Raw genomic sequence first — 24731 nt, 5'->3', positions numbered from 1 at the left:
TAAGGCTTGTCACGCGTTTCTTCCTCATGTGACGAGCCCTAAGAGCGTATGCGTGGGAGGTACTTGAAAACCGACCAGCAAGCAGCAACATGCACTGCACCATTTGCTTTTTTCTAAACCCTGCCTAAGATTTAGACCTTAAGTTTAGGGGTGGGGGGTGAAGGAAGGTCGAAGAAGACTAATGACGTGCAATCAGCTGCGATTAACAAAGTATTGAGGCACTGCCTGCTTATATTTGTTGTATGCAACGTTTCTATAATCAGTTTATCAGTTCTAGCTTAATTTCAGCTCAATTTGGTTTTCTTCAAACAGGGTGCGAACTAGAAGAACTTCCAGGAACCATTGCCTTCAGTGATGGACTTTAATTCATGGAACATCGTGTGGAGTTTGTCTTTTGGATTGTTAGCGTCATTGATCGTTGTTGGAAATCTCCTTACCATCTGGATATTTCTCAAGCGGAGACTTCGCAAGCGGGCTCATTTTCTTTTGATTAGTTTGGCTGTTGCTGATTTGCTTGTTGGGCTGCTGACTGTTCCTCTGTACATAGCTATTAATACTGTATCGTACTTAGGGCAACCGTATGGCTTGGTGTTACAAGTGTCCGAAATGACTGAAATTTTCACTGGTACTGCCTCTATCTTCGCGCTTGCCGCTATTTCGTTGGAGAGAATGTACGCCATAGGCTGGCCTTTTCGTCATAGAACCCTAAACTTTCGTGTTTACATACTTACTATTACCATACCATGGATCCTGGCAGCAATACTTACTTCTGTAAGGTTACTGTTTTACTTCTCTATCATAGCATTGAGAAATGTGTACACTCGCACCTTGTTCCTGAGCACGGCTCTATTAGTGATGTGTATAGCATATTTTGTTATATGGAAGAAACAAAAAACAATAATGGGTAACCAGAATCACGTGGTAAGAGAGACAAGATTAGCAAAAACGCTGTTCATTATTACTGCAGCTTCTCTTTTGACCTGGCTGCCATTTCAAATATTGGTACTGCTGCTAGGCTTTGATGTAATTGGACATCCACCTACCGCGACGATTTGCATAATCAAAGTTTTGCAATTCAGCAATTCGCTTGTAAACGTAATAATTTATCCTTTCAGAATATCAGAATTTAAGAACGCCCTGCCTCAGATGCTTCGTTGTTGTGCGCATGTGCGTCCTCGTGATGGAAGAAATGAAGGTTTGCCGATGCATCAAGGGAGACTGGGTCAGTTTCATTTTCAAGATTTACACATTTCCAATCATTAGATAGAAAATATCCGTGTATACACGAATAATTTGTCCTTTTAACAAAGCTTCAAAATTCCTATGTTAGCTAGTTGTTTGCATAGATTTTGATATAGTAGTACGAGAGGTGTACTAATTATAGTACGATACTACCAGTGGATCAGTTTTACATTTGCATTAATTGATAAATTCAATTGAAATAAAGTGTGCGTAAAGTGTGGGTGTGTTTGTGTTTCATTGGGTTCTAGACTAGAAAAAACTTTCTGAAGAGTTGAGTGAAGGTTGCTACAGCCAAGGCTCATTAAATCCATTAATTTGGATTGACACAGACTATATACCATCAACAAACTTCCAAAAAATTATGTTAAAAATTGTCGCTAAACGTTTCACTCAGCGGCTTAGAAAAGAAATAAAAAAGAGAGAAAAAAACGTGGCACTAATGCTTATAAAAAACTATTTTATTACCTGATATGTTTTTAACAGTTTCTAAAACTTCCATTGTCGTGAGTTAAAAATCCATCGCGGAAGGCAATGGCTCATGGAGATGCTTTTCGAGAACAAAAAGAAATTCAAATGTAATTAAGCTGATAAATTGATTGTAGAAACGTTGTATACAACAAATAAAATCAGACGGTAGGTCAGTAACTTGCTAATCGGGAGCTTAGTACCGAGACTGTAAAGGTACGTCCTCGATCCTCTTTACTATCCCTCGTGCCAGCTACGGCCCGCCCCTTATCCCTATGTCCCAGCTACGGTCCGCCCCTTATCCCTATGTCGCATCAATGCTTATGAAGAAATATTTTACTACCTAATATGCTCTTGTCAGTTTCTTAAGCTTCCATTGCTTTTTTTCTAGTAACTGAACAGGTAGTATATCTTATAAACATCTTGAAGAAAAAAGAAAATTCGCGATTGTCCAAGACATCTTGTTTAAGGCTCATTATCGTGTAGGTTCGATTTCTGCTGCTCTCTCGAGTCCAGTCTCGTTTCCCGCACGGTTGAATGTCGTTTTGTTCAATCACTACTCGTTTAGTGTAACATATTGGCATTTTACAACATAAATACAGTAAAACCCACGTGCAAGAAGCTACATGTTTTGAAGTCTGGCAAAATAGGTTCTTGTATCTTGGTGTCGCCTTTGGCAATTTAAGTGTAGAAGCCGACAAAGACGAAAAATACAGGACACGTTATGGGTGTGCAATCAGACGTCCCAAGAGACTGTAGAACATTTAAATGATATGCGAGTGGGTGTGGGTGTGAGGTTTTGTTGTGTGTGTGTCTTTCTGTTGTGGGAAGAGTCGGATTAGTCTCGATGTAATAGTACCGGATTAAATTGCTATGTCGAATTCTGCCGAGTGTTCGTCGTTTTACTGGGCCCCTACAATACGTTCTCAATTAGGTTCTTAATTTCTATGAAGGAGATATATGAGTTGATTACCAGAAAAATTAATAAACCTAGGTTTCAAACCGTTTGGTCCTTGAATATGCAGTATCTATTCACAATCCACCGTAGGAAAAAAGATGGCGGTTGTACATTTTACCACAATACCTTGCGAACATAACACAGCCTATGGGGCACAAAGAAAGCCAAATTGTATTTGTTCCTGTGCTGAGGACATTGTGCAGCCTAGATTTGAAGATTTTATAACTTTTCTGCACGTTTTATGAGCGTTGTTAAGGTTTTCTTGCGCTAAGAACTATGGGTAAATGTACCAGTCGCCATCTTTTTTCCTACGGAGGATTGTGCTATGTCTTTTCTTGTAATGTAAATTTCAATCTCAAAGTCACACCGCCTAGGCTAAAATGTTCATCATAATTCAACTGTAACCCACGTACATATAAAAGCTTGCTTGATCTTGCTTGGTTAAACAGGTACTTATGTTTTTGGCTATTAAAATAGCAAATTTCTGCCAGCAAGTTTTAATAGCGGAGCTCCGGCGGAGCCCCATACTCATATAAGGAAGAAAAGGAAACCCATGAATTGATTTTCTCATGGTTATCATGGCTAGCGGTATTGCTCGTGGGCGCGTACGCACGACGGCGACGACGACGACGACGACGACGACGGAGTCGCGCAAGATGGCGGCCATACTCAAACTAATAGGCTGACAGAGACATGCACCCTCAGTTGGTAGCGGGTGAATGCCATTTTTCTTGGCGGGATTTTTAAAGAAAAACGATAGCGGAGGTTGATTTAATATTTTTAAGACAGGGTTGCGCTGAAGCAAAAGACAGAAAGCAAGAATTAACAGGCAAAGAAGTAGCGAAGAAGATCGCGAAAAAGACTGAGCGGGCCAGCGCTGGGGAAGGAGGCGAAACAGTACTGAACAATGCCGTGAATTATAGCTAGTCAAGAGCTAGAGAAAGGAGGTGAAATAATATACCGAACAATGCCGTGAACCAAAGCTGACGAGGGCTATAGAAAGGAGGCGAAAGTACCCGACAAATTGATTCAGAAGACTGCCGAACTCTCCATGGCCAAGTTCAAAATTCGCGCGAACGTGATGCTGTGCAGCCGTGCAAGAAAATTCAAAAGTCACCTGATTTGGTCAGGTGATGAACAAGAGAAATCAAACGTACCCGAGTGTTTTAGAGAAATTGCAAAACAGTAAACGTAGCGGAGAGAAGTGGTTGATTCGTTGATCTATCGAAAATATAACTTCAGTTTAGTCTTCACAACTTTTGCTGCAAGTTTCTGCCCGGAAGATTTACACTGGCCGAACTGAATTGCCAACTTGCGGTAAGTGACTTTTGTTGTTGCGTTTGCTATGAAAACTAACAAGTTTCCTCGGCGCTATAAGCTTATTTTCAATTGGAATCCATTAAAAGTCTTCCTTATTTGAAGCCATGCTGTAAGAGATTTTAAAAATTGCATCGTTTTAATTTCGCTCGTCTCTAAACAATAACACGTGGGTCGCTTTGGAGGTTGGAGGTCGTCAATTTAAGCTTATAACCTCACATCTAAAAATAAGCTTAACCAAAATCGTACTTGTAAACACGGCCGGGCGAATTTTGAAGTTTTCTCTGATTTAGTTAGCACTGCCGCTTCGTAGACTGCTAAAATTTGTTCTTCTGTTGTTGAAAACTGAACCAAGAAAGGTCTACAAACCATTTTAAGCCGAAGCGAACAGGATTTGCTAAATTTACTTTTGTTCCTATGTGAATATTTGCATATTGTGATTACAAAGTATGGAGATTTCCTCGTTTTGTTAGTTCAATTTATTCGGTTTGGCGAAATGCTTTTGTGAATTCCGAGGTTAAATTGGTTGAAGACTGGTAAAGCTACTGCCAATAAAATGACTGCAAAGCTAAATTAAGCCGTCGGCAAAAATACAGACTCTCAGTAATATTCAAATTTAAGTGTGAATAATTTTTAAACTTTAACACCGCAAGCTTAAACGAATTTTCTTTATCCTCTCTTTTATTCGGTCACCGTTCATTGAAAAGGGATTTGCTGTTGATACTCGAGCTCAGATGTAGTGATATGCATCTTGTGTTTATAATGTAGATTTCCTCGTTTTATTTTGTTGTCTGTCCAATTAGTTCGGTTTGGTGAAATGCTTATATAGTCCAAAATGTCGAGTAGACGATTATGCATGGCAATCCTGTCTGCAAATAAAGCTCTGCTTTGATTTTGATTGGCTATTTCATGTTATTTGTGCCATTGCTTTTGGTTGGGGGTACATGGACCCTATTTTCTTAATAAGAGGTTATTCCCCAATGCGGTATTTACACTTAATATGGAAATGTTCCAAAAAAGTGAGATAGTACTAATTAACTCGGTAAATTGAACAGTGTAATAGAAGTTCTTGCCCTGACCATTTCTCAGTAATAAGAATAACTTTTACATACATATATACACAATTTAGTTGGAGAGAGCGCTCTCCTATCTCCACTTTCTCTCTCTTTGCTCTCTTCTTCACACTAATTCTTTATTTACTAACTTATTAAATGAATGTCACTGACTGTTTTCTTTGTTGTGCATGCATACTTTTTTGCTGGTCGAAGAAAGTTTCAGTTTCTTCCTGGCTGTACAGTTTCCTTTCTCCTGTCCTGTACCAATTTGTTTGTGATATAACTTCGTGAATTCTCTATTCTCCTTAAATTTTATCTCATCAGGTTGATAGAATGCACTCTCAGAGTGTTCCATCATTGTCTTCAGTCGCTACAATTTTCCGGAAAAAAGCAATAGTTTTCTTAATTTCCTTTTACTTTGTGTTAGGACTTCTTAGCATGCCTGTAATTGGCCCATGGGCATTACAGGAGAATAATTTTCAAGTAAAGAATTACATTCGTTTTAGTGTTGAGTATTTTAAATTGTTATGAATTAGGCATTTCTTTTTATTTTTTATATTTTTTATTTTAGTCGCACGCAATGTTTTATGGTTTTACCAAGGTATACCATGTAAATGTAAATAATGCACTGGAATTGGCCAATCAGAGTGTGCATTATATCGGCTTTAAACACAAACCACATATTACAAATGACTCATATGTAAATGATATTTTTATTACAGAGAACTAGACAGGGCAAGAACTTCTCCTTCTTTTGTGAATTTATATATTAATTCCTCTCAGTGCTGTCAAAATGTCTCAGGAACCTTCATTTCTGATAATCTGTTATTTTCCACCATACCTACAGCACAGAAGCTCACCAAATCCTAACTGATAACTAACATGTGTGTATCTCTAGCCTTTGCTGTGTGGTACATGTATATTCTGTTATCCTGCCTTAACTGCTAGGAAAAATTTTGGCAGAGCTGTTGCAACAGTTTCACTTAAATTGATTTCCAGTGACAGCGCTTCATGTAGCAGTGTTATTGAGTATGAACTTTATGGAGGATTTTAAATTTTTATTTTTTATGATTACAGACGACAATAAAATATACATGTGTATACATAACCTGATGTTGGTGTTGGTTACAAACCGTAGTTCATAATAGTCATCCTATTACAGGTAAGGGGGAAGAGTTCAGAGAGTTTAGAACATTTCTTCCCCCAGCACACCTTCTGTCTATAGGTGCAATAATTGAGAGGTTATATACATGTACGAAGAGTAATGTAAAGTTACTGTATAAACTTAGCATTAAAATCTGACATTTGAACACCTCCTTTGCTAAAATTAGTCATAATTTAATTGTTATCACTCCCTGTGAATTCATAGAGATTCCAGAGGCAAATTATAACCTAATGTGGAAGTCCTGTCTTCAAGTGAGGGAAAATGACACAAAAGAGTTACAATGAAAGTAAAGAGAATTGTGAATGTTGATATGGTGTACATTAACATCATGTAAAGGTATTTGGTGAGTGCCAAAGGCATAACATTTCATGTATTGCTTTTTCAGGACAAATTATATAACAGTGACATTTTAAAAGGTGTGATCAGAAAAATAATGAGTACATTATCCAGGCAGCATCAGTTTATGGACAGCATATGCAGACAGTAAGAGGAACTGTAAGCACTACCATGTAAGTTAGTTTTATGCTTATGACTTCTTGTTCTTGAATTTTGTGTCATTTCATCACAAGAATAGGTAACGAAAGATGCAATAGTTGTTGCAATATATTTTTGAAGGAAAACTTAGAAGTCTGCCTATGCTGGATAACAGCCATGTGTAAACTGAATGTGAAGCAAACAATATGTTAAATATGGGGCAACCCTAAAACCCAGAAACCGGAATCCGGAATCTGGAACCAAAAACCGGAATCCAGAAACTGGAAACCGGAATCCGCAAATCAAAGAAAATAAGTTCTTCAAATACGCGAAAATTGTTTTGCTTAGCTTTTTGACTGTAAAAAGTAAGCTGCCAAGTAAAAAGGACCTCAAACTTAACCTTTTTTGAAACGAAAATTCCCCGTCTGTTGAAATTGGGCAACCGTTATTTTTAGTGAGGGCTATGATTATGAGAATCTCAGTAAAGTGCGTCTTAATTTTATTCCAAGCACCTCGAGAGTGTCTAAAATAAGCTTGCTGGTAATTGCCATTTTGTTTAATAAGTGATCTTCAATTTACCGGAAGTATAAATTTATCCTTTATGTCTAGTACATACTGAACAAGATAGAAAATGTCATAGAGAACAGGATATCCATCAGTGGCAGCCCCCTGTACATTGATGGTCACGCCCCCCAATTTCGAAGTCCAAGGGCTAACCCATCTGATCTAAATATGAAATTTGATTTTTCCAACAGATACGAGACCAATTCCAGCTTAACACAATTTCCACACTGATACTGTGACAAATCAGCATTTCATATTCTTAGCAGCCATCATATTAAAACAATTTGTAGAAATGTTGCACACTTACTTCCGTCTGCTTCTCACTTGCTGACAGATCAGACCACATGCTGTTCAAAGATGCTAAAAGACTGCCAGAAACTCACTGCAATATCCTATAATAGCTTGTTGTTAATGTGCTGCTCACCAGTCTTCTCAGAGCAATTTGATCTAGACAAGAACCGGGCTCTCACCAGGGCCAGCTTGAACAAAAGATGGGTAACTTAGCCTATGAGCAGGCTCTCGTGTTTGGGCTGGGGGTGTGAGTGGCAAAGCCGCATGAAGGCTCTTGGTGACATGCCAATGCAGAAAAACACTAGACACCTATTTAGCCTGCTCAGACAATAGAGACAGATACTACCAAAAAATCAGTAACCCTGACTGGATAGTGATGTACCCAATGAATAGCTTTATGCAGCTTTTGAACAACAGGGCCAGATATATAGCTAAGGGTTGTTCAGAACTAGTCAATAATTTTTTAGCAATTACAGTCTGTGGCTGAAGTAAAGCCAAGAAAATAAATAACAACAAAATGATTTTTGCTCATATTTATTTATTAGACATTGCTGAAGTGAATTATTTCTATCATCATTCATAATATCTGGATTCCAGATTCTGGATTCTGGATTTCGGTTTCCAAATTCAGTGTTTTAGGGTTGCCCCAGATGATGTATGTGCATATGTTAATCTTGAATAATCTGAAATTTTAGAGAGTTTAAAAATATCATATCATATCTGTGATGGTTCTGAGGTGGAGGGCTGTTACATGTACATGTAAATGTCTCATGCACGATTTTTCACTTGTTATGATTCAGGTGCAAATAGTTTCTGTATCTGTTGATGTGCAACAATCTACACCAATATTTCAACCTAATAATGTACAGTGTATATTAATTACCCAAATTATGCTGTTTGTTTTTAGTTGGCCAGTGCTACATAGTAATGTGATGTTGAAGTGCACAAATTTACAAACATGCCCAGTGTCAACTTGTCAAATACATGTATATGAACTGGCCAGACAGTGTAGATTACAAAATTCTCTGTAAGGTAAGATGTTTCTTAAGCATTATTTTGTAATTAATGATTTCTCAGACATTGTTTTCTTCAAGAAAAGATTCATACCCCACATGGAGGTTTTTTCTCTATTAGAGCTCTTGATTCCTGATACTTTAATTTGGAATTTCTAAAGACTGGCCGTGAATGGGTGTTGGGTGTGAATATCTTCTGGAACTGCACATTCATTCATTGAGTAAGCAAGAACATCAGTATTTATCGTGACAAACTCAGATTTTCTTCTGGAAGCTGAACTCATATACAGTTGTACAGTTATATGTACAACCAAACAGCCTGGATGACCCTGTGATTGGGACGGTGCACATTGTTGTAACCCTCAATGTTCCAGTTGCTTGTTTGAAGCAAATTGCATTTGCTCTTGAAAGCAAGTGGCGAAGTTCATAACAGTTATGTAAGTTTGCTTTGTATCTCAGGGCAGAGCCTGCCACAGTGAAAGTTGGAGTACCAACCCCTAGCATTTGATTCACTACTAACACTCAGTAAACAGCTAACAATGAAGTACACTGTATATCAAAGAAAGGAATTACATGCCTGTTCCTGTCAGTCAATATATGAACAGGTTACAGATGGGGAGCCTGTATTAAAACATCAAAGATTTTCAAAGCAACCATGGCCTGGTGAGATATTTCTGAGGTAATATAAATTTAAGGTCCTTATGATTGCTTATAGGCATTGATTTTTATTGTAAACAATATCTTACTGAGTGTATTTTTCTTGTGTGCTAATTGTTGGAGAACACAGAGGTCACTGTTATGACAGAGATATTAATTTGTGAAAAGTTCTATAAACAAATGCATCTGGGAACAAATTAATTTATCATGGATGCAGCTTCTGAGAGATCCCCAATATTAATGGAACATACACTGTTCATACAGTACATGTAAAAGAGTTCAGTAATTCATTACTTACGATTGTAATGCTTTGTTTGGTTTCTCTGTATTTACAGACAACTTGATGGGATTATAAATTCTGCACCAAGTTCATTGAATAAACTGACTTGGAGGTTCCGTTCTGCAACCCATCCTGTTTGTAGTAATATCCTAGCTGCAACATTGTGACAGATACACTGCATTACATTATTAAGAAACACATATTAACTAATTATTTTTAAGTGCCTGTTAATTTAATCAGTTTTTCTTAGAGATAATTTACTCATGGTTTATTTAAATAATTGGTTTTTTGGCTTTAAAATGATATTTATTGAGCTTTTAAATCAATTTTGTGATATTCTGCATTGGACATGGCATAAATTGATATTTTGCCAACACGAAATGGAGAACTGGTCTTAAGCAAAGTTGCAGGATTAGCATTTTTGTAGAAAGAAAGGGTTGAGAAATTTGTGACATTCTACAGACAGCCTTGCCATTCGCAATGTCCGATAAGGTTAATTTGTTCCATTCTGTTGTAGAAATAGTGTTCTCTAATTTATAAATTATTTCAATCTGTTGTTTAAACGATTGCCTTATAACCCCTCTCCTGGCTTTGGTGCATGTAGGATATTGATGTATTTTTTATCCATTTTGCTGTAAATTATCTTAATTGATGTGTCAATCAAAACATATCTTGGATATGCTGGGCTCTTCTGACAAATGTACCCATGCCTCATAACCTTTGAGTGCATTTGGTTGTGTAGTGCAGACAAAATACATGTACATAATATAACTTCCTCTTAGCTCACTGATAATTCTTGGTATAATTTAATCATAGTAAAATTAATTAATGGAATCCAATAACAGCTCTTGTAGTCCACAATGCCAGTCGAAAAAAAGAACAAATCACATTGAAATTGAATAATAAAATTATTATTAGAAGCCTATGCAAGTATTCATGATCAGCAAAAAAAAAAATATCGTAATTACCATTCATGCGAGGGTGATTTTGCTCATTGCAAACCCGTCCAGCAGGAGGAGACTCCATACAATAGTGAAGATGGCTAAATGTATCTTTGGGGACAAGTTAGAAAACAAAACTTTCCAACTTTTCACATATGTATACTGTTTTGGTACTTTTGTGAGATTTCATTTGGTAGAGATTCAGGGACTGAGTATATTGTAACCACTGCATTTCAATCAGTCCCCACAACAAAAAAATGTGTAAACTTCTTTTGTGTGGGAGTCCCCATGTTAGCTAAGGAAGAATATAATGATTAATAACAATGCCTTGTCTTTCTGAATAAGGTAGGAAAGAACAAGAAATGCCACCAAAAAGCACAGAAGACCGTTCTGTTATGTGATCAAGATTTTTGGTGGCTTCCAAGAAATCCTTGAAATCATGGCTCTATATTTCATAATCACACCATCTTACACCTCGATCTGCTGATGTAATACTAGTTCCGGCTGAAACTATTAAATCATTCGCAATTTACCTCATACAAGTTGGATTATTTTCATTAGTAACAACATTCCGAAAAATAACTGAGGAGCTCCGCTTTTAGGCTGGCCTAAATCTATATATTAAATACACCACCAGGTCCTTACATAAATACATGCGGGGTTTTACTGTAACACAAATCTGGAGGGATGATCAACAGCCTCGGTCATCACTGATCATCACTTTCTTGACTAGTGAAACATAAATTGCATCTAGCATGCATGGTTGTTACTGCCTATTGTTCAATACTTGTAAATTCACTGATATCTATGTGAAGTAAGGCCAATACAGCATTATTAAGCATTTCAGTGTTCTGCAAACAGAATAGAAGAAGGGGTGAATTATTTATATATGAATTTCTCTATGTTCACTAAAAACATCTCCATGAACTATTGCCTTCCGCGATGGACTTCAACTCATGGAACATTAATTGTGTGGAGTTTGTGTTTCGGATTATTAGCGACACTGATCGTTGTTGAAAATCTCCTTACCATCTGGATATTTCGTAAAAAGAGACTTCTTTTGATCAGTTTGGCTGTTACTGACTTACTGGTATTTTGGGCTGCTGACTGTTCCTCTGTAGATGGCTATTAATACAATATCGCACTTGGGTCTTGAGTATCGTCTGGTGACATCGGTGTCCGAATAGGCAATTTGGATGATGGCGTCATTTGATTACAACTACCAGAATCCTTCACTTTTTCTGTGTCTTGTGCTGATTAGGGCAACTGTTATTTAAACCCCACTGGGAGTTCAAAATTTAAATAGTAAAGAAAAAACGAAAGGAATTCTGGTAGTTCTAGTCAAACGACGACAACGTGCAAATCTGCTATTGACTGACATTTTTACTAGTATTGCCTCCATCTTCACGCTAGCCGCTATTTCCTTGGAGAGAATGTACGCCATAGGCTGGCCTTTTCGACGCAGAACTTTAAACGTTCGTCGTTACATATTTGCTATTGCAATACCATGGGTCCTGACAGCAATATTCACTTCTATAAGTTTACTGTTTTATCTACCTATCACAACAATAGAGAACTTCCTGTATCCTCTCATCTTGATTCTTTGCACGCCTCCATTAGTGATGTGCATAGCGTATGGTGTCATATGGCGAAAACAGAAAACAATGATAAGTAACCGGAATCAGGTGTTAAGGGAGACATGATTGGCAAAAACACTGCTTATTATTACTGCAGCCTCTCTTTTTACCAAGTTGCCATTTCAAATTTGGAACCTGCTGGCAAATCGCGGTGTCCTTGGAGGTTTTCCTCACATAAATATGACTATTCATATCATTAAGTTTTTACAATTCAGCAACTCGCTTGTAAACGTAATAATTTATCCATTCAGAATATCAGAGTTTAAGAACGCCTTTCTTCAGATGATTCGTTCTTTGGCTAGTCCTCGTGATAGAAGAAATGAAGTTGTGCCGATGCAACATGGGAGACTGGGTCAGCTGCATCATTGCCAAGAATTACAAATTGCCAATCATTAGCAAATCAGTTAGAAAGTAAAATTCCTGTCACTTTCGACTTTGAAAACATTAACAGACAAGGCAACACAAGTGCCAACTAAATTTACCACACCCCAAAATTAAGACTTCATTGTTTTTTCTAGTTCAGTCAGTGGGTGCTAAGTATACTGTTACTGTGCAAAGGTTTTACTCATCGGCATAAAAAGAAATATAAAGAGAGAGAGAGAGAGAGAGAGATCGTTTCCCAAAATTTCTGTTCCCTATCACGTTTTGATCTGTAAGTATCAAAATACTTACAGTAAAAATGAAAGGTAAGTTGATGAAGTGAATCTTACTCTGTTGTTGGCGTGTATACTGGGTATGGCGTATACTACGGATATGGCCAGAGTTGATTAACAAATTTACTCAAACCCGCTATATACGCTTAAACCGGTATATACGCCAACAACAGAGAAAGATCATTGCAACAACTCATTAGCATGCAGTAGGCACATTTCACTCTGTACATGGCGTGTTTACCGGGTTTAGCGTATAAAGCGTATATGAGATGAATTAATTAACATCAACTACTACTACTACTACTACTACTACTACTACTAATAATAATAATAATAATAATTAATTTTATTTAGTAGTAGTAGTAGTAGTAGTAGTAGTAGTAGTAGTAGTAGTAGTAGTAGTAGTAGTAGTAGTAGTAGTAGTAGTAGTAGTAGTAGTAGTAGTAGTAGTAGTAGTAGTAGTAGTAGTAGTAGTAGTAGTAGTAGTAGTAGTAGTAGTAGTAGTAGTAGTAGTAGTAGTAGTAGTAGTAGTAGTAGTAGTAGTAGTAGTAGTAGTAGTAGTAGTAGTAGTAGTAGTAGTAGTAGTAGTAGTAGTAGTAGTAGTAGTAGTAGTAGTAGTAGTAGTAGTAGTAGTAGTAGTAGTAGTAGTAGTAGTAGTAGTAGTAGTAGTAGTAGTAGTAGTAGTAGTAGTAGTAGTAGTAGTAGTAGTAGTAGTAGTAGTAGTAGTAGTAGTAGTAGTAGTAGTAGTAGTAGTAGTAGTAGTAGTAGTAGTAGTAGTAGTAGTAGTAGTAGTAGTAGTAGTAGTAGTAGTAGTAGTAGTAGTAGTAGTAGTAGTAGTAGTAGTAGTAGTAGTAGTAGTAGTAGTAGTAGTAGTAGTAGTAGTAGTAGTAGTAGTAGTAGTAGTAGTAGTAGTAGTAGTAGTAGTAGTAGTAGTAGTAGTAGTAGTAGTAGTAGTAGTAGTAGTAGTAGTAGTAGTAGTAGTAGTAGTAGTAGTAGTAGTAGTAGTAGTAGTAGTAGTAGTAGTAGTAGTAGTAGTAGTAGTAGTAGTAGTAGTAGTAGTAGTAGTAGTAGTAGTAGTAGTAGTAGTAGTAGTAGTAGTAGTAGTAGTAGTAGTAGTAGTAGTAGTAGTAGTAGTAGTAGTAGTAGTAGTAGTAGTAGTAGTAGTAGTAGTAGTAGTAGTAGTAGTAGTAGTAGTAGTAGTAGTAGTAGTAGTAGTAGTAGTAGTAGTAGTAGTAGTAGTAGTAGTAGTAGTAGTAGTAGTAGTAGTAGTAGTAGTAGTAGTAGTAGTAGTAGTAGTAGTAGTAGTAGTAGTAGTAGTAGTAGTAGTAGTAGTAGTAGTAGTAGTAGTAGTAGTAGTTGATGTTAATTAATTCATCTCATATACGCTTTATACGCTAAACCCGGTAAACACGCCATGTACAGAGTGAAATGTGCCTACTGCATGCTAATGAGTTGTTGCAATGATCTTTCTCTGTTGTTGGCGTATATACCGGTTTAAGCGTATATAGCGGGTTTGAGTAAATTTGTTAATCAACTCTGGCTATATCCGTAGTATACGCCATACCCAGTATACACGCCAACAACAGAGTAAGATTCACCTCATCAACTTATTATTGTTCATCACATCACATACGCATGAATACATTTGTTTAACTTGATCAGCTTTTTTCCGTTATTATTTTCAAAAGGAACTAACCACAAGAAATTTGTCAGAAATATCAAAGTTATTGATAGGTTACGTAACGCTTATGTAATCTTTTCTTCATCAAATGTATTAAAGCATTAACTTGTTTTGGAGATTTGTATTGTGGAGTGTTTAGGTGAAAGCCATTATTTGTTTTTGAGCTCAACGAAAGAATTTAGAGAAAAAGAATATTGCAAAGCTATTGGTGGTGATCAAATGGAGTTCTCAATCTTTCACCTGTGATTTGCTCTGCTATTCTCTCCGGCGGGTTTGAGAATGAAAATTTGTTCATGTTTGTGACGGAACAGTATTTAAGGGTAGTCAGAACTTCAAACGGCTCAGTTCATGCTCATGTTCATGTGGCAAGATGAGCAAACCTTGCTCTCAGTTAAATAGCAAGGCAATAAGAGATAAGGCGGAGTGCGAGATAGTTGCGAGGGTTGAAAAGCTGTGTTCGGTTGTTGCTTTTAAGTGCGTTTGGCGGGTTAGCGACGCCGAAATAGAAAGAGCATGGAACTGGATATGCGAGAAACGCGACGAATGCGATTTAACCTTGTCAAAATTGGCGGAAATTTGCTTCTTTTTTTCGGCGATAAGTACGTCAACATTGGACAGCAAGAAGCGAAAAAGGCCACAATTGCAGGAGACCAGAGAGAGTGACGAATCGAATGACGAATCGCCCGTCAATGCGTCCCAGCTTTCATCGCCGGGAAAGCAAACATTCCCAGCCATATCTTACTGGGTGGCTTGCCAAACAAACAACGGCTCGGTCATTAATGCACTTAGAATCCAAAGAGCTGTCGCAAGTTGCGGTTTGGAATATTATGCATCAAGGGCGTCACGAAAGAAAAACTGCTGTCATAACCTGAATCAGCTGTGTCAAGTGTTTAAGGACCACAAAAACCTCTGCTTAATGCAACTAGTGGAGTCATCGTACCAGCATTGCCTCGGGTGAGTAGATTAATTTGACCAATTTATATTCTTTGAATTTCTGTTAAATTGCACGCTAATGAAAGTAAATATATAATAAACAAACATAAATAGTCAGAAAGGTAAAAAATGCTATTCATCATTGAAAAATCAAAGTAATCATGCTTCATTGCCCGGTGAAAAGAGACTGTTATTCGATTATCGATAATTGATCAATTTTTATCTTCTCATTTTCAAAACATCGCGAGTTTGATTTCAGCAGTTCACTTTCACAAAGTAATACCAGGGAGATATTGCATTGCCTTACGTAAGCAAAACCTTTTGTTTTGATTGGCAGGGCTCTGCAAGAGGAGCTTCATGGTGACTTCCACGAAGAATCCCAAGAGTCAGCGCCGACGGAAAATGTCGTTCGCCTTCGTGTCGTTCTTGAGAGTTTTCAAACGATGATGGCAGCATCCGTTTCGGAATTACGCCGAGCTGGTCTCGTGTTAGACACCTTTGGATTTGATAACAACCTGCAAAGTACATCGCAGACAGCACTACCAGATCCGCCGCACAAACCCCTATCCTGTCCAGTAACAGTCCTGTGCAACGATATACAAATTGTGATGAAAAAGCTGCAGTATGCTGTGTATCGCGGCGAGGTGTACAAACTGGCGGCCAAATCGCAGTTCACGTTCCAGTATCTGTGTACCATGAAAACGTTCCTCCACAGCCTAATGGGAAACGAAGCGTTCAAAGACCGTCTGGTCCAGCATATTCAACGTGTTCTGCCCATACTAAGCGAGCCAGAAAGCTCTTTCATACGCCAAATTAAGATTGACAGAGACCTGATCGAAGTACAAGACGGGTGGTTTTGGAGCTTTTCCTCTGGGTCGTTCGTCCAAGGGATTATCTCAGAATCTCAGGTGAGAAGAATACACTGGACTGTTTTAACATTTAAATAAGAAGATACAATCAAATTTTCAAACCCAATCTTTACGATCTGTAGCACTGTCTGATGTGCTTTTGTTTTGGCTCTTTTCAACAGAAGGGTCTCACAACTCCACGCGCGTTTGTGGACTACGACCGACTCAAGGACCCGGAGCCAAGATATTTTGAGGCAATCCTAAGGAACAGCCTAACAGAAGATGAAATTCGGCAGTTTTGTGCAGATTTCCTGGCGTTGTTCCGTCCCAAAGAACACAAACAGCCTGTGCTGTGTGCTATTGGCTCAGCTGACAGCGGAAAGACCAGCCTCTTCTCACCTGTTTTTCAGATCATTCCCCTAAGCCGAATTGCTCGCGTCACGAAGCAAAAGAGTTTCAACAAGGCTATGATCGACAACCTGACAGAGGTTATCTTCCTAGACGAGGCATATGCCACCCTGCTCGACATAGATGACTGGAAAATCATATGTCAAGGGGGCTTCACGTCGCACGACGCGAAGTGGAAAAAGACTCAAGGTTTCCATTGCACTGCGACCATGTACATAACTTGCCAGGTGGAAATGGATTTTGGTGCAGCTTACAATCAAGCTATGGACAAACGCCTGCGCAAGTACCACTTCAAGAGTCTTCCTCGTGTCGAACCTGAAGCAAACAAGTGGCTGAGGAAACATGCTATGGATTGCATTGTGTGGGCGCACAATATCGTAGGAGACAGCCCGAACAGTCAGGCCAGTACAATGCCCACTGTGCACGAAAGTGGTATGCCTGAGGAGGAGTTGCGCAACATTTTGAGCGTTTCTTTAATAGACGAAGAAGTCGACGAAACCGCCCAGGGCGATTGTAGACGAGAACAGAGTTGCGGCCTTCTGACAGAACCGCAATCCCGAGAAGAAAGCTCTGAAGAGGACGCCATTGAAGATGTCGGCGATTCCGATGAAGACGAGACCCTGACGACCTTGAAAGCTAGGCTGGCACAATGCTCACCTGGCTCTCTACGTCACCGCCAACTGAGCCACATGTTAGAAAGTCATCTCGCTGAAAAGGAAAGGCTGAAAAGGGTTGAAGAAAGGTGCTATAAGAAGAGGCAACACTTCTTACAAACGAGGGGAGTGTCGGTGGAGCCCGTGTCGTTGCTCCCGCACGACCATAACGAGCCGCTGCCCACACCGATTCGAAGGGACCTCGCTGCCTTTCAAGAAGATCAGGAACAGGAAAGGATCAGAACAGCATTTGGGAAGCCGTGGCTTTTAGCTATGGAGAAGGAAATGGCTGAGCAAAGCGAAAGAATGGAAGATCCAAGAGACGAAGAAGAACGAAGAGTGATGCAAAGTCTCCTGGAAATCAATTGCGAAAAACTGCGCTGTTATCACGAGCGTCATGGAACGCTGAAACTACCGGCTGCCCTGGCAGAACGCAAGAGGCTCTGCCTTAGCAACGAGCTGGTAGACCGTTCTTGCGTGAATTTCATACGAGACCTGTTCTCTCCGCTGCCAGTGAGAGTCTTCCCACCCAGCCAGCGTCCAGCAAATCTGCCTGCCAGAAGCAGGAGCTCAGACGAAGACGACGAAGAATGTTGGTCGGCGGCACCAAAGACACCAATGTACATTCCGAATGACGACGTGGAAGCTATCTGTCCACCGTCCCCAGGCATTGCTCGAGCTCACAACCCTGTAGCAGCTACGTCAGTGAAGAGGCCGCACTTTCAAAGCCAGGCGCATCCATCCAAGAAGCAAATGACCCTGACTCGTTTTATGCAGACTAGTACGCAACCGTAGATTGGTAGTTTCATGGGCTTGTAATAAGACAGCTTGCGTGCGACTTATTCTTTCTATGTTCATATTTGCACATGTATTAGTGTGTGCATTGTTAAGGAATACCACGTTGCGCTTATGCTACGTTTGACTATTTTGCACACGATGTGAATTAAAGGAAAAATATTATGGCTATTAGTTACATTAAGAGATTATAGTTCTTGAAAGCACTGTGAACTAGACAGTCGTTATGCTACAGTGATATTGACAGTGGCGATAGGCCAGTTCCAAAAGAATATAACATGTTTGTTGAGTTTGCTGTCATCTGGAGACAGGAAGATGCATTTACAATAAAGCAATTGATTTTTGTCTGTTTTGTGTACAACAAACTCTGCTTACACCCATCAGCTTTGCATTGAAAGTCAGTGTCCACACTTTTCCAGTCTCTTTATCAAACTAGCGACATTTTCATTCCGGCCCTTTTCTTTAGAGAGTCCGCCGTTCTTCCGTCTTGAAATGCGAAATCGGAATCTCTCAAAATAGCTGTCCACTGTCCAAACCCGTGCTTAGTTATCCCTTCCTTCAGAAAATCATCCTCTTCTTTCGTGAATTTTAAAACATGACGAGTTTTCCTCTGAAGGTGCAAGTTTCTCTTAGGCAGGGTATCCTTTATGGGGGTCGAGCTGTTTTTATTCTGAGCTGTCTCAACTGAAGGCCCGGAGCTGGACGTTGAACCGCCAAGTCTTGCGTGTACGTCATCGTCTACCTCGGAACCCTTGGTACCTTGAAGTTTTTGAAGACACTCGTGACCCTTCAGGGCAACTTCTCGCGATCGTTGCTTTTGATAGTGAACTTTAGCAACCGCAGAACTGTGTTTCTGGTCCTCAGACAAAAACCTTTGCTCTTCGCTAGTGAGCTGATTGAGGCTTTGCGTTTCGACGATTTGGCGATAACGTGTGGGATGAATGTATTTTCCAATTGCATCAAAAACCAGTTTGCTCATAGTTTCGCCCAGTTTGCCATGCTGACCTCCATTTCTGGTGACGAGAACGAAATCACACTGGGGCTTAAGCAACGGTCTAACGTTCGAGATGTAGCCGTTAAGAACGTGCATGTTTGCGTCGGTCAGAATCAAAGAATCGAAGCCATATTTTCCAGCCGTCTTGAACGTTTTCTGATCGATAAATCCACCGTTTTCCTTAGCTGTGGCAATCATGTCCACCGTCAAATATTGGTACGTCATGGGCCGCGATCCCTTCACCTTGATGAACAGATACATGGCTACAAATTTTGTGGCAAATGTTAGGTCTGAGGGGTTCACTTGGGCTGGACTGGTTTTGCACATTTTCACGGTATTTTCGTAACGCGGCAGATGAAATTTCACCACCTCCAATAACTCCTCCATTGTTGCCCAGTGCCCTCTTGCTTCCAGAGTCTCGATGTCTAAATCTCGTGTCCACTGCAATCTCATCATCTTTGCAACTGTTTTTCGGGCTCTTTTGAGGTACAACTCTGTCGTAGAGAACTTTCTTAGAACTGCTTCTGATGCGCCATGAAGTTTTCTGAAGTCGATCAATTCAGAAATAGCATCTATGTAGCCCAAACGCCCACCATGACCGAGCTTACATTCATCTTGTAAGTAGTCGATAAATTTAAACAACAAATTTGGAGAACACAAACTAAAGTCGACCACTTCAAACATTAACTCCTCTTCATCTTCACAGCAAAATCTAAGAAACTTGAAGCACCTTGTCACTATCTGTTGAGCGGCACGATCTTTCTTACAACCGCCAGCACTTCCTGTCAACCATTTCGTGAATACTTCGCCAATGTTACATGATAATGGAAATGAAGAAAGTAACTTCACGTTGTGCTTTGTGGTCTCGCTTGTCTCATCTTCATTTCTTCCAATCGTCAGCGACTTTGTTACTTGTTTAGAATCGGGCCTTTCGTCAAAATAAAAGAACCAACTGTGTTTAGTGCTAACGTGTTTTCTACAGCCTCTCTGACTTTGAAATCCATCATGTTCACACTCTTGTATCGGGCAATGGTAAAAGCTGTCTGCTTCATCCTTTTCCAAGTGAAGCCGCTTTGGTTTGGGTGATGCTCCTTGGACATCTGACCAATTGACTTTGCACTTCTTGCTCATTTTTTCCCTTAAACAACATGTGGCTAGCACAATCGCCTTTAAATCTTAGCCGAAACAAAAGGACGTTTCAACTTGCCAAAACATGCCCTTGCTTGCCCACACTCATTACTATTGTGTAAAATTCATGACAGTGAGATACAACCCAAACTTGCCCAGGCAGGTCTGTACACGCCTATTCAGTGACACAATACATAGTTAATGGATCGATAAATCGGAACAATAAAGTCCAAAACTTGTTCCTAATGACCAATTTCGGAACAATATATTCCATTCACAGATAGCAAAATCGGAATAACACAGTCTTTCTTTATTAATTTCGGAACAATGTGTTCCACGCACAAATAGGAACTCGGAACAAAACAGACCTAATTTATCAAGTTAGGAACAATGTGTTCCATGCACAAATAGGAACTCGGAACAATACAGACCCAATTTATCAAGTTAGGAACAATGTGTTTCATGCACAAATAGGAACTCGGAGCAAAACAGACCCAATTTATCAAGTTAGGAACAATGTGTTTCATGCACAAATAGGAACTCGGAACAAAACAGACCCAATTTATCAAGTTAGGAACAATGTGTTCCATGCACAAATAGGAACTCGGAACAAAACAGACCCAATTTATCAAGTTAGGAACAATGTGTTTCATGCACAAATAGGAACTCGGAACAAAACAGTCCTAATTTATCAAGTTAGGAACAATGTGTTCCATGCACAAATAGGAACTCGGAACAAAACAGTCCTAATTTATCAAGTTAGGAACAATGTGTTCCATGCACAAATAGGAACTCGGAACAAAACAGACCCAATTTATCAAGTTAGGAACAATGTGTTCCATGTACAAAAAGGAACTCGGAACAAAACAGTCCTAAATCACTCATTTGGGAACAATTTGTTCCACTTGCAGTTGACAACTCGGAACAAAATGTTCTTGTCTTACCTTACAGTGAACGCTATGTTCCTACTCTGTAAAAAGCTGGTCCTCTTAAGGTTAATAGGAACACAAAAATGAGGAACACTCGATCCCAGAGGAACGTTCCTTTACAAATATCGGAACAGCCGAAAAAACTTAAAATTTGTGAAAAATAAACCAACAAGTTCAGCTTTAAAGCTAAAAAAGCATCTATTAAACGTTTAGGTAAAATAGAACCAAGCTTCAAAATCTAGAGCACTTTGATGTTCTCGAAGGCAGTAAAATAAACCCTGTAAAAATTTTGGGAAATGTAGAGGAGAGAGAGAGAGAGAGAGAGAGAGAGAGAGAGAGAGAGAGAGAGAGAGAGAGAGAGAGAGAGACAGGGCACTAATTCTTATAAAGAAATATTTTATTACCTTATATGTTCTTAACAGTTTCTTAAACTGCCATTGCATTTTTTTTTCCAGTAACTGAACAGGTAATACATCTTAGAACCATTTTTAAGAAAAAATAAAATTCGCGATTGCATAAGGCATCTTGGTCAAGCCTCATTATCTAGTAGGTTCGATTTCCGCTGCTCTTTCGAGTCCAGTCTCGTTTACCGAATGGCTGGTAAAAGTCGAGCCCAAGTTTCTACAAGTGCAAATCTTGACTTCAAAGTTAATATAATGTGAAACGCAATCGTGTTTTGCCAGGAAAAGTAATGTCATCCAAGATTGCTACCTCAAAACCTTAAAGTACAGGATAAATGCAATGCATTAACGGGTCGAGTCCGAATCTAGCGGGGGAGATTCGTTTTAACTCCTGCTGACCATTCGAGGTATCGATGGAGGCTTGAGCAATTCTGGCTGATCCCAAGAATGCTCAAATTTCCTCCCACCCTTCCCTCCCTCACACCTTCCCTGCCTCCCTTGGCTCCTCCCTCATATGCACGAGCATGCATGCGTGCGTGCGTGCGTGTGTGCGCGCGTGCGTTCCGTCGTCCAGCCGTACCTCCGTACACTCTCTTCTTCCTTTCATTTTTACCCTCCTTCTTTTTGTCCCTTCCTCTCTCTTCACCTGTTTATACTTGCACGTAATGCAGTCACTCATTCATTGACTCAATCGTTCGCACAAAGTCATTCGGATTTTTGTTCTGTTTAATTCTAAAAATACAAACTAATGCACACTATTGATTCGTTTCAAACGTTATGTACAAATATATTTACATTTGAATAAAACTATGCCCACGACTATTTTAAAATTTCAATCTGTAACTCTGGGGTTCTTGACATCTAACTTTACATTCTCGATCTACATAATTATTATAAGGTACGGACCAGTTCTCACACAAACTGAAAGATTTTGTCCGCAAATTATGATACATGAAATAAATGTTAATCTTGTCGAAGTCGCGTTCACTTGTTCCATTTTCTTGCAATACAAAATGCCGAAAATAAGCGCTGGGCTTACTGTTGTCAAAAGGCTATCTTGGGTTAACTTTGTTCCTCTGGTCCAATAAATAACTCGTTAACCAGATAACAAGTTTCCATCATTTCTGACCCGGTGAGCTTCTCAAATTCAGGCCTGAAGAATATAAAATAATTACAATTAATAAGAAGGTATTTGATTTATTTAGCTCTTATTAACCGAGCAGGTCTGTATGGGAGAATCTTGACCGAGGTCGTGAGTACAGGCCGAACGCAGTGAAATCTGTACTCACGACCGACTAAGCTCGGCTAATAAGATGTTTATTATATGGCGAACAAGAAGAAGTTAACTCGTTTAATGTAACTGGTTTGTACTAGCTGACGTTTTGCTTGTGAACGGCGAAGAGCTGAACTTAAATCTGCCAAATTTTAATTTTTCTTGTCCTCCTTCCTTTTTTTTTTTCTCGTCAGGCTTTTTGTCACTTCCATTAGTACTTTGAGAAGAAAATAGTCAATACTTCTGTATTTTATTCTGCAACTTTTTTACCGCAAAATGTACACGGTCTAGATGCCGGTCTAGATGGGAAAATCTAGATCGCGGTCAATATCGATTTCAGCCAATGAAATTCGTGAATTCAGTAGCTCCCTGTTCTTGTGAGACACAGCCATATAATAACATTATCTATTGATCACTGTGATGGCTGATGCTACGTAAACAGGAGTTAACGCCCAAGTCGCTAGTTGAGGGAAGGTGCCTACGAAGCCCGCGGGCTGCAACCGCAGTCACATCCCCAAGGCGCTAGAACACCCGACTGACCTGCCCAACCCGCAACCAAGCCACGGGCCCCCCCGCACCAAGCCCCCTACAGGCATCCGTCACACTTAAGCCAGATGGCGTTGGTGGGAAAAAAAAATGCTGAAAAGAGGGGGGGGGGGGGGGGGGGGGAAAGGGAGGGAATGCCGAGAACCGCTTAACTATAATTCAATCCACAACGCCACACTAACAGAGCGATGAACACACTGCGAGCACATGGGACGACAACACACGTACTAACCAAAAATACCGCTGGACAATGTCAGCCCCAGGGCTCTCACGACCATATGACTGCTGCAAACACTACAGAACGCACCAAACGCTTAACAAACGCTAACAGATGGCCAAGGCACTATTAAACGCCTACAAAAAACGCTACTGACCAGACTCGCTCCTGGTCATAAACTATGTAAAATTTCATTGAACTATATCAAACGCTACAGAACGCACCAAATGCTAACCAAACGCTCACAGACGGCCAAGACACTAACAACCGCCTATAAAAACGCTACTGACCAGACTAGCTCCTAGTCGTTAACTATGTTAAATTTCATTTAACTATATGGGGCGGGGGGTGAACGAGAGAGGTAAAGAGGGAGGGAGGGAGAGAGGGAGAGAGGGAGAGAGGGAGGGAAGTATAACTGACCTCGTCCCAGATATCGTTCACTACGAGATTGGGGCTCACCTCGACTCAGGATCTCTGTTTATCCTGCCACCTAATGCAGAGAGACCCTGGAAACAAAGTCAGCACTCTAAAGGGCGGGATGTAGAGAGATCCTGGGAACGAGGTTGGATTGCGCCCATCAAATCGAACAACTATTCAAAATTGGTCACGAGCAATTTAATCCAAGCGTAAATCGATCATCCTACCTTTGGTCAGCTTCACCTCGAGCGAACCTTTCTCGTACTTCCTCAAACATTCTTTCTCCGATGACTGTAATCACGTGCCTGATGGGACCACAAAAACAAAACAGAACAATAACACTATTCCATGCATACAAAAACAACAACGACAACAAGAAGAAATTTTGTAAATGCTATCATCCGTGTAAGTGCAATCAGAAGTTCAGCAACTTAAACTTGAACTTGAACTTTAATTTCATTTTATTAACTTTCACACAAATACAATTGCTTGCCACCGCAACTATGTTCATCAAATAAAGTGTAGGTTTTAGTTTAGGTTTTAGATCTTTCTTTAATAAAATTTTCTTTGACGCTTTTTAAGGCTCTGGTTGAAAATGAAGATTTGTTGATTTTGTGGACATTTCGAAAACGGTGGCGTGACAAAGTAAAATCCAATCTACCGCGTGCTGTGATAAAGAAATACGTATCATGCGTTATTCATTCTGCTCGATCATAGTATGGACGAGTCACGTGGAACGCAAAGAATGAAACGCTTATGCCCGGTTCAGACGCCGTACTTCGCATGAGCCGAATCG

At 39.6% G+C, this 24731-nt stretch overlaps 4 protein-coding genes, 1 long non-coding RNA gene and 1 pseudogene across 9 annotated transcripts in view; 4 read left to right on the top strand and 2 right to left on the bottom strand.

Annotated features, from left to right (window-relative positions):
• The first annotated feature begins 97 nt into the window (after positions 1-97).
• On the top strand, positions 98-1460 carry LOC149097858 (adenosine receptor A3-like). Its single transcript, XM_089278121.1, has one exon. It carries the CDS (start codon positions 355-357, stop codon positions 1261-1263), a length of 909 nt encoding a protein of 302 aa, XP_089134247.1. The 5' UTR covers positions 98-354; the 3' UTR covers positions 1264-1460.
• Positions 1461-3178: 1718 nt separating this feature from the next.
• LOC149097857 (uncharacterized) lies at positions 3179-10964 on the top strand. 5 transcript variants are annotated; one of them, XR_016203709.1, is made up of 5 exons: positions 3179-3982; positions 6115-6199; positions 6407-6711; positions 8439-8563; positions 9004-9183. It is a non-coding gene; the product is annotated as an uncharacterized LOC149097857 (long non-coding RNA). The 5 variants fall into 5 exon arrangements; XR_016203708.1 differs by having other exon boundaries at positions 3182-3982; positions 6588-6711; XR_016203710.1 differs by lacking the exon at positions 6115-6199 and having other exon boundaries at positions 3183-3982; positions 6588-6711.
• A 400-nt stretch (positions 10965-11364) lies between these two features.
• Positions 11365-12455, top strand: LOC149097856 (neuromedin-K receptor-like; annotated as a pseudogene).
• A 2195-nt stretch (positions 12456-14650) lies between these two features.
• Positions 14651-18158, top strand: LOC149097855 (uncharacterized). The gene is made up of 3 exons (XM_089278802.1): positions 14651-15347; positions 15664-16234; positions 16357-18158. The coding sequence occupies exons 1-3, from the start codon at positions 14764-14766 to the stop codon at positions 18028-18030; spliced, it is 2829 nt and encodes a 942-aa protein (XP_089134928.1). The 5' UTR covers positions 14651-14763; the 3' UTR covers positions 18031-18158.
• A 116-nt stretch (positions 18159-18274) lies between these two features.
• On the bottom strand, positions 18275-20182 carry LOC149097854 (uncharacterized). Its single transcript, XM_089278798.1, has one exon. It carries the CDS (start codon positions 20153-20155, stop codon positions 18458-18460), a length of 1698 nt encoding a protein of 565 aa, XP_089134924.1. The 5' UTR covers positions 20156-20182; the 3' UTR covers positions 18275-18457.
• Positions 20183-22190: 2008 nt separating this feature from the next.
• Positions 22191-24731, bottom strand: part of LOC110067991 (serine/threonine-protein kinase Nek1-like) — a 17148-nt gene continuing 14607 nt past the window's right edge. Inside the window, exons 16-17 of the mRNA XM_089278799.1 lie at positions 24163-24240; positions 22191-22635 (exon numbers count right to left, since the gene is read on the bottom strand). Of these exons, the coding sequence (XP_089134925.1) occupies positions 22545-22635; positions 24163-24240 (169 nt within the window). The 3' untranslated portion in view covers positions 22191-22544. The remainder of the gene's footprint in view (positions 22636-24162; positions 24241-24731) is intronic.

The sequence above is a fragment of the Orbicella faveolata genome, unplaced genomic scaffold (genome assembly GCF_042242905.1).
Source record: "Orbicella faveolata isolate gen_17 unplaced genomic scaffold, um_ofav_v1 contig_46, whole genome shotgun sequence".
Classification (NCBI taxonomy): Eukaryota; Metazoa; Cnidaria; class Anthozoa; order Scleractinia; family Merulinidae; genus Orbicella; species Orbicella faveolata.
The sequence above is the reverse complement of the archived record's forward strand: the minus strand, read 5'-3'. Positions and strand labels throughout refer to the sequence as shown.

Excerpts from the sequence above, each read along its gene's own strand:
- LOC149097854 (XM_089278798.1), bottom strand. The coding sequence starts at position 20,155 with ATGAGCAAGAAGTGCAAAGTCAATTGGTCAGATGTCCAAGGAGCATCA.
- LOC149097858 (XM_089278121.1), top strand. The coding sequence starts at position 355 with ATGGACTTTAATTCATGGAACATCGTGTGGAGTTTGTCTTTTGGATTG.
- LOC149097855 (XM_089278802.1), top strand. The coding sequence starts at position 14,764 with ATGAGCAAACCTTGCTCTCAGTTAAATAGCAAGGCAATAAGAGATAAG. Across the intron at positions 15,348-15,663 it reads TCGTACCAGCATTGCCTCGG|GGCTCTGCAAGAGGAGCTTC; the intron begins GTGAGTAGATTA and ends TTTGATTGGCAG. Across the intron at positions 16,235-16,356 it reads GGATTATCTCAGAATCTCAG|AAGGGTCTCACAACTCCACG; the intron begins GTGAGAAGAATA and ends TCTTTTCAACAG.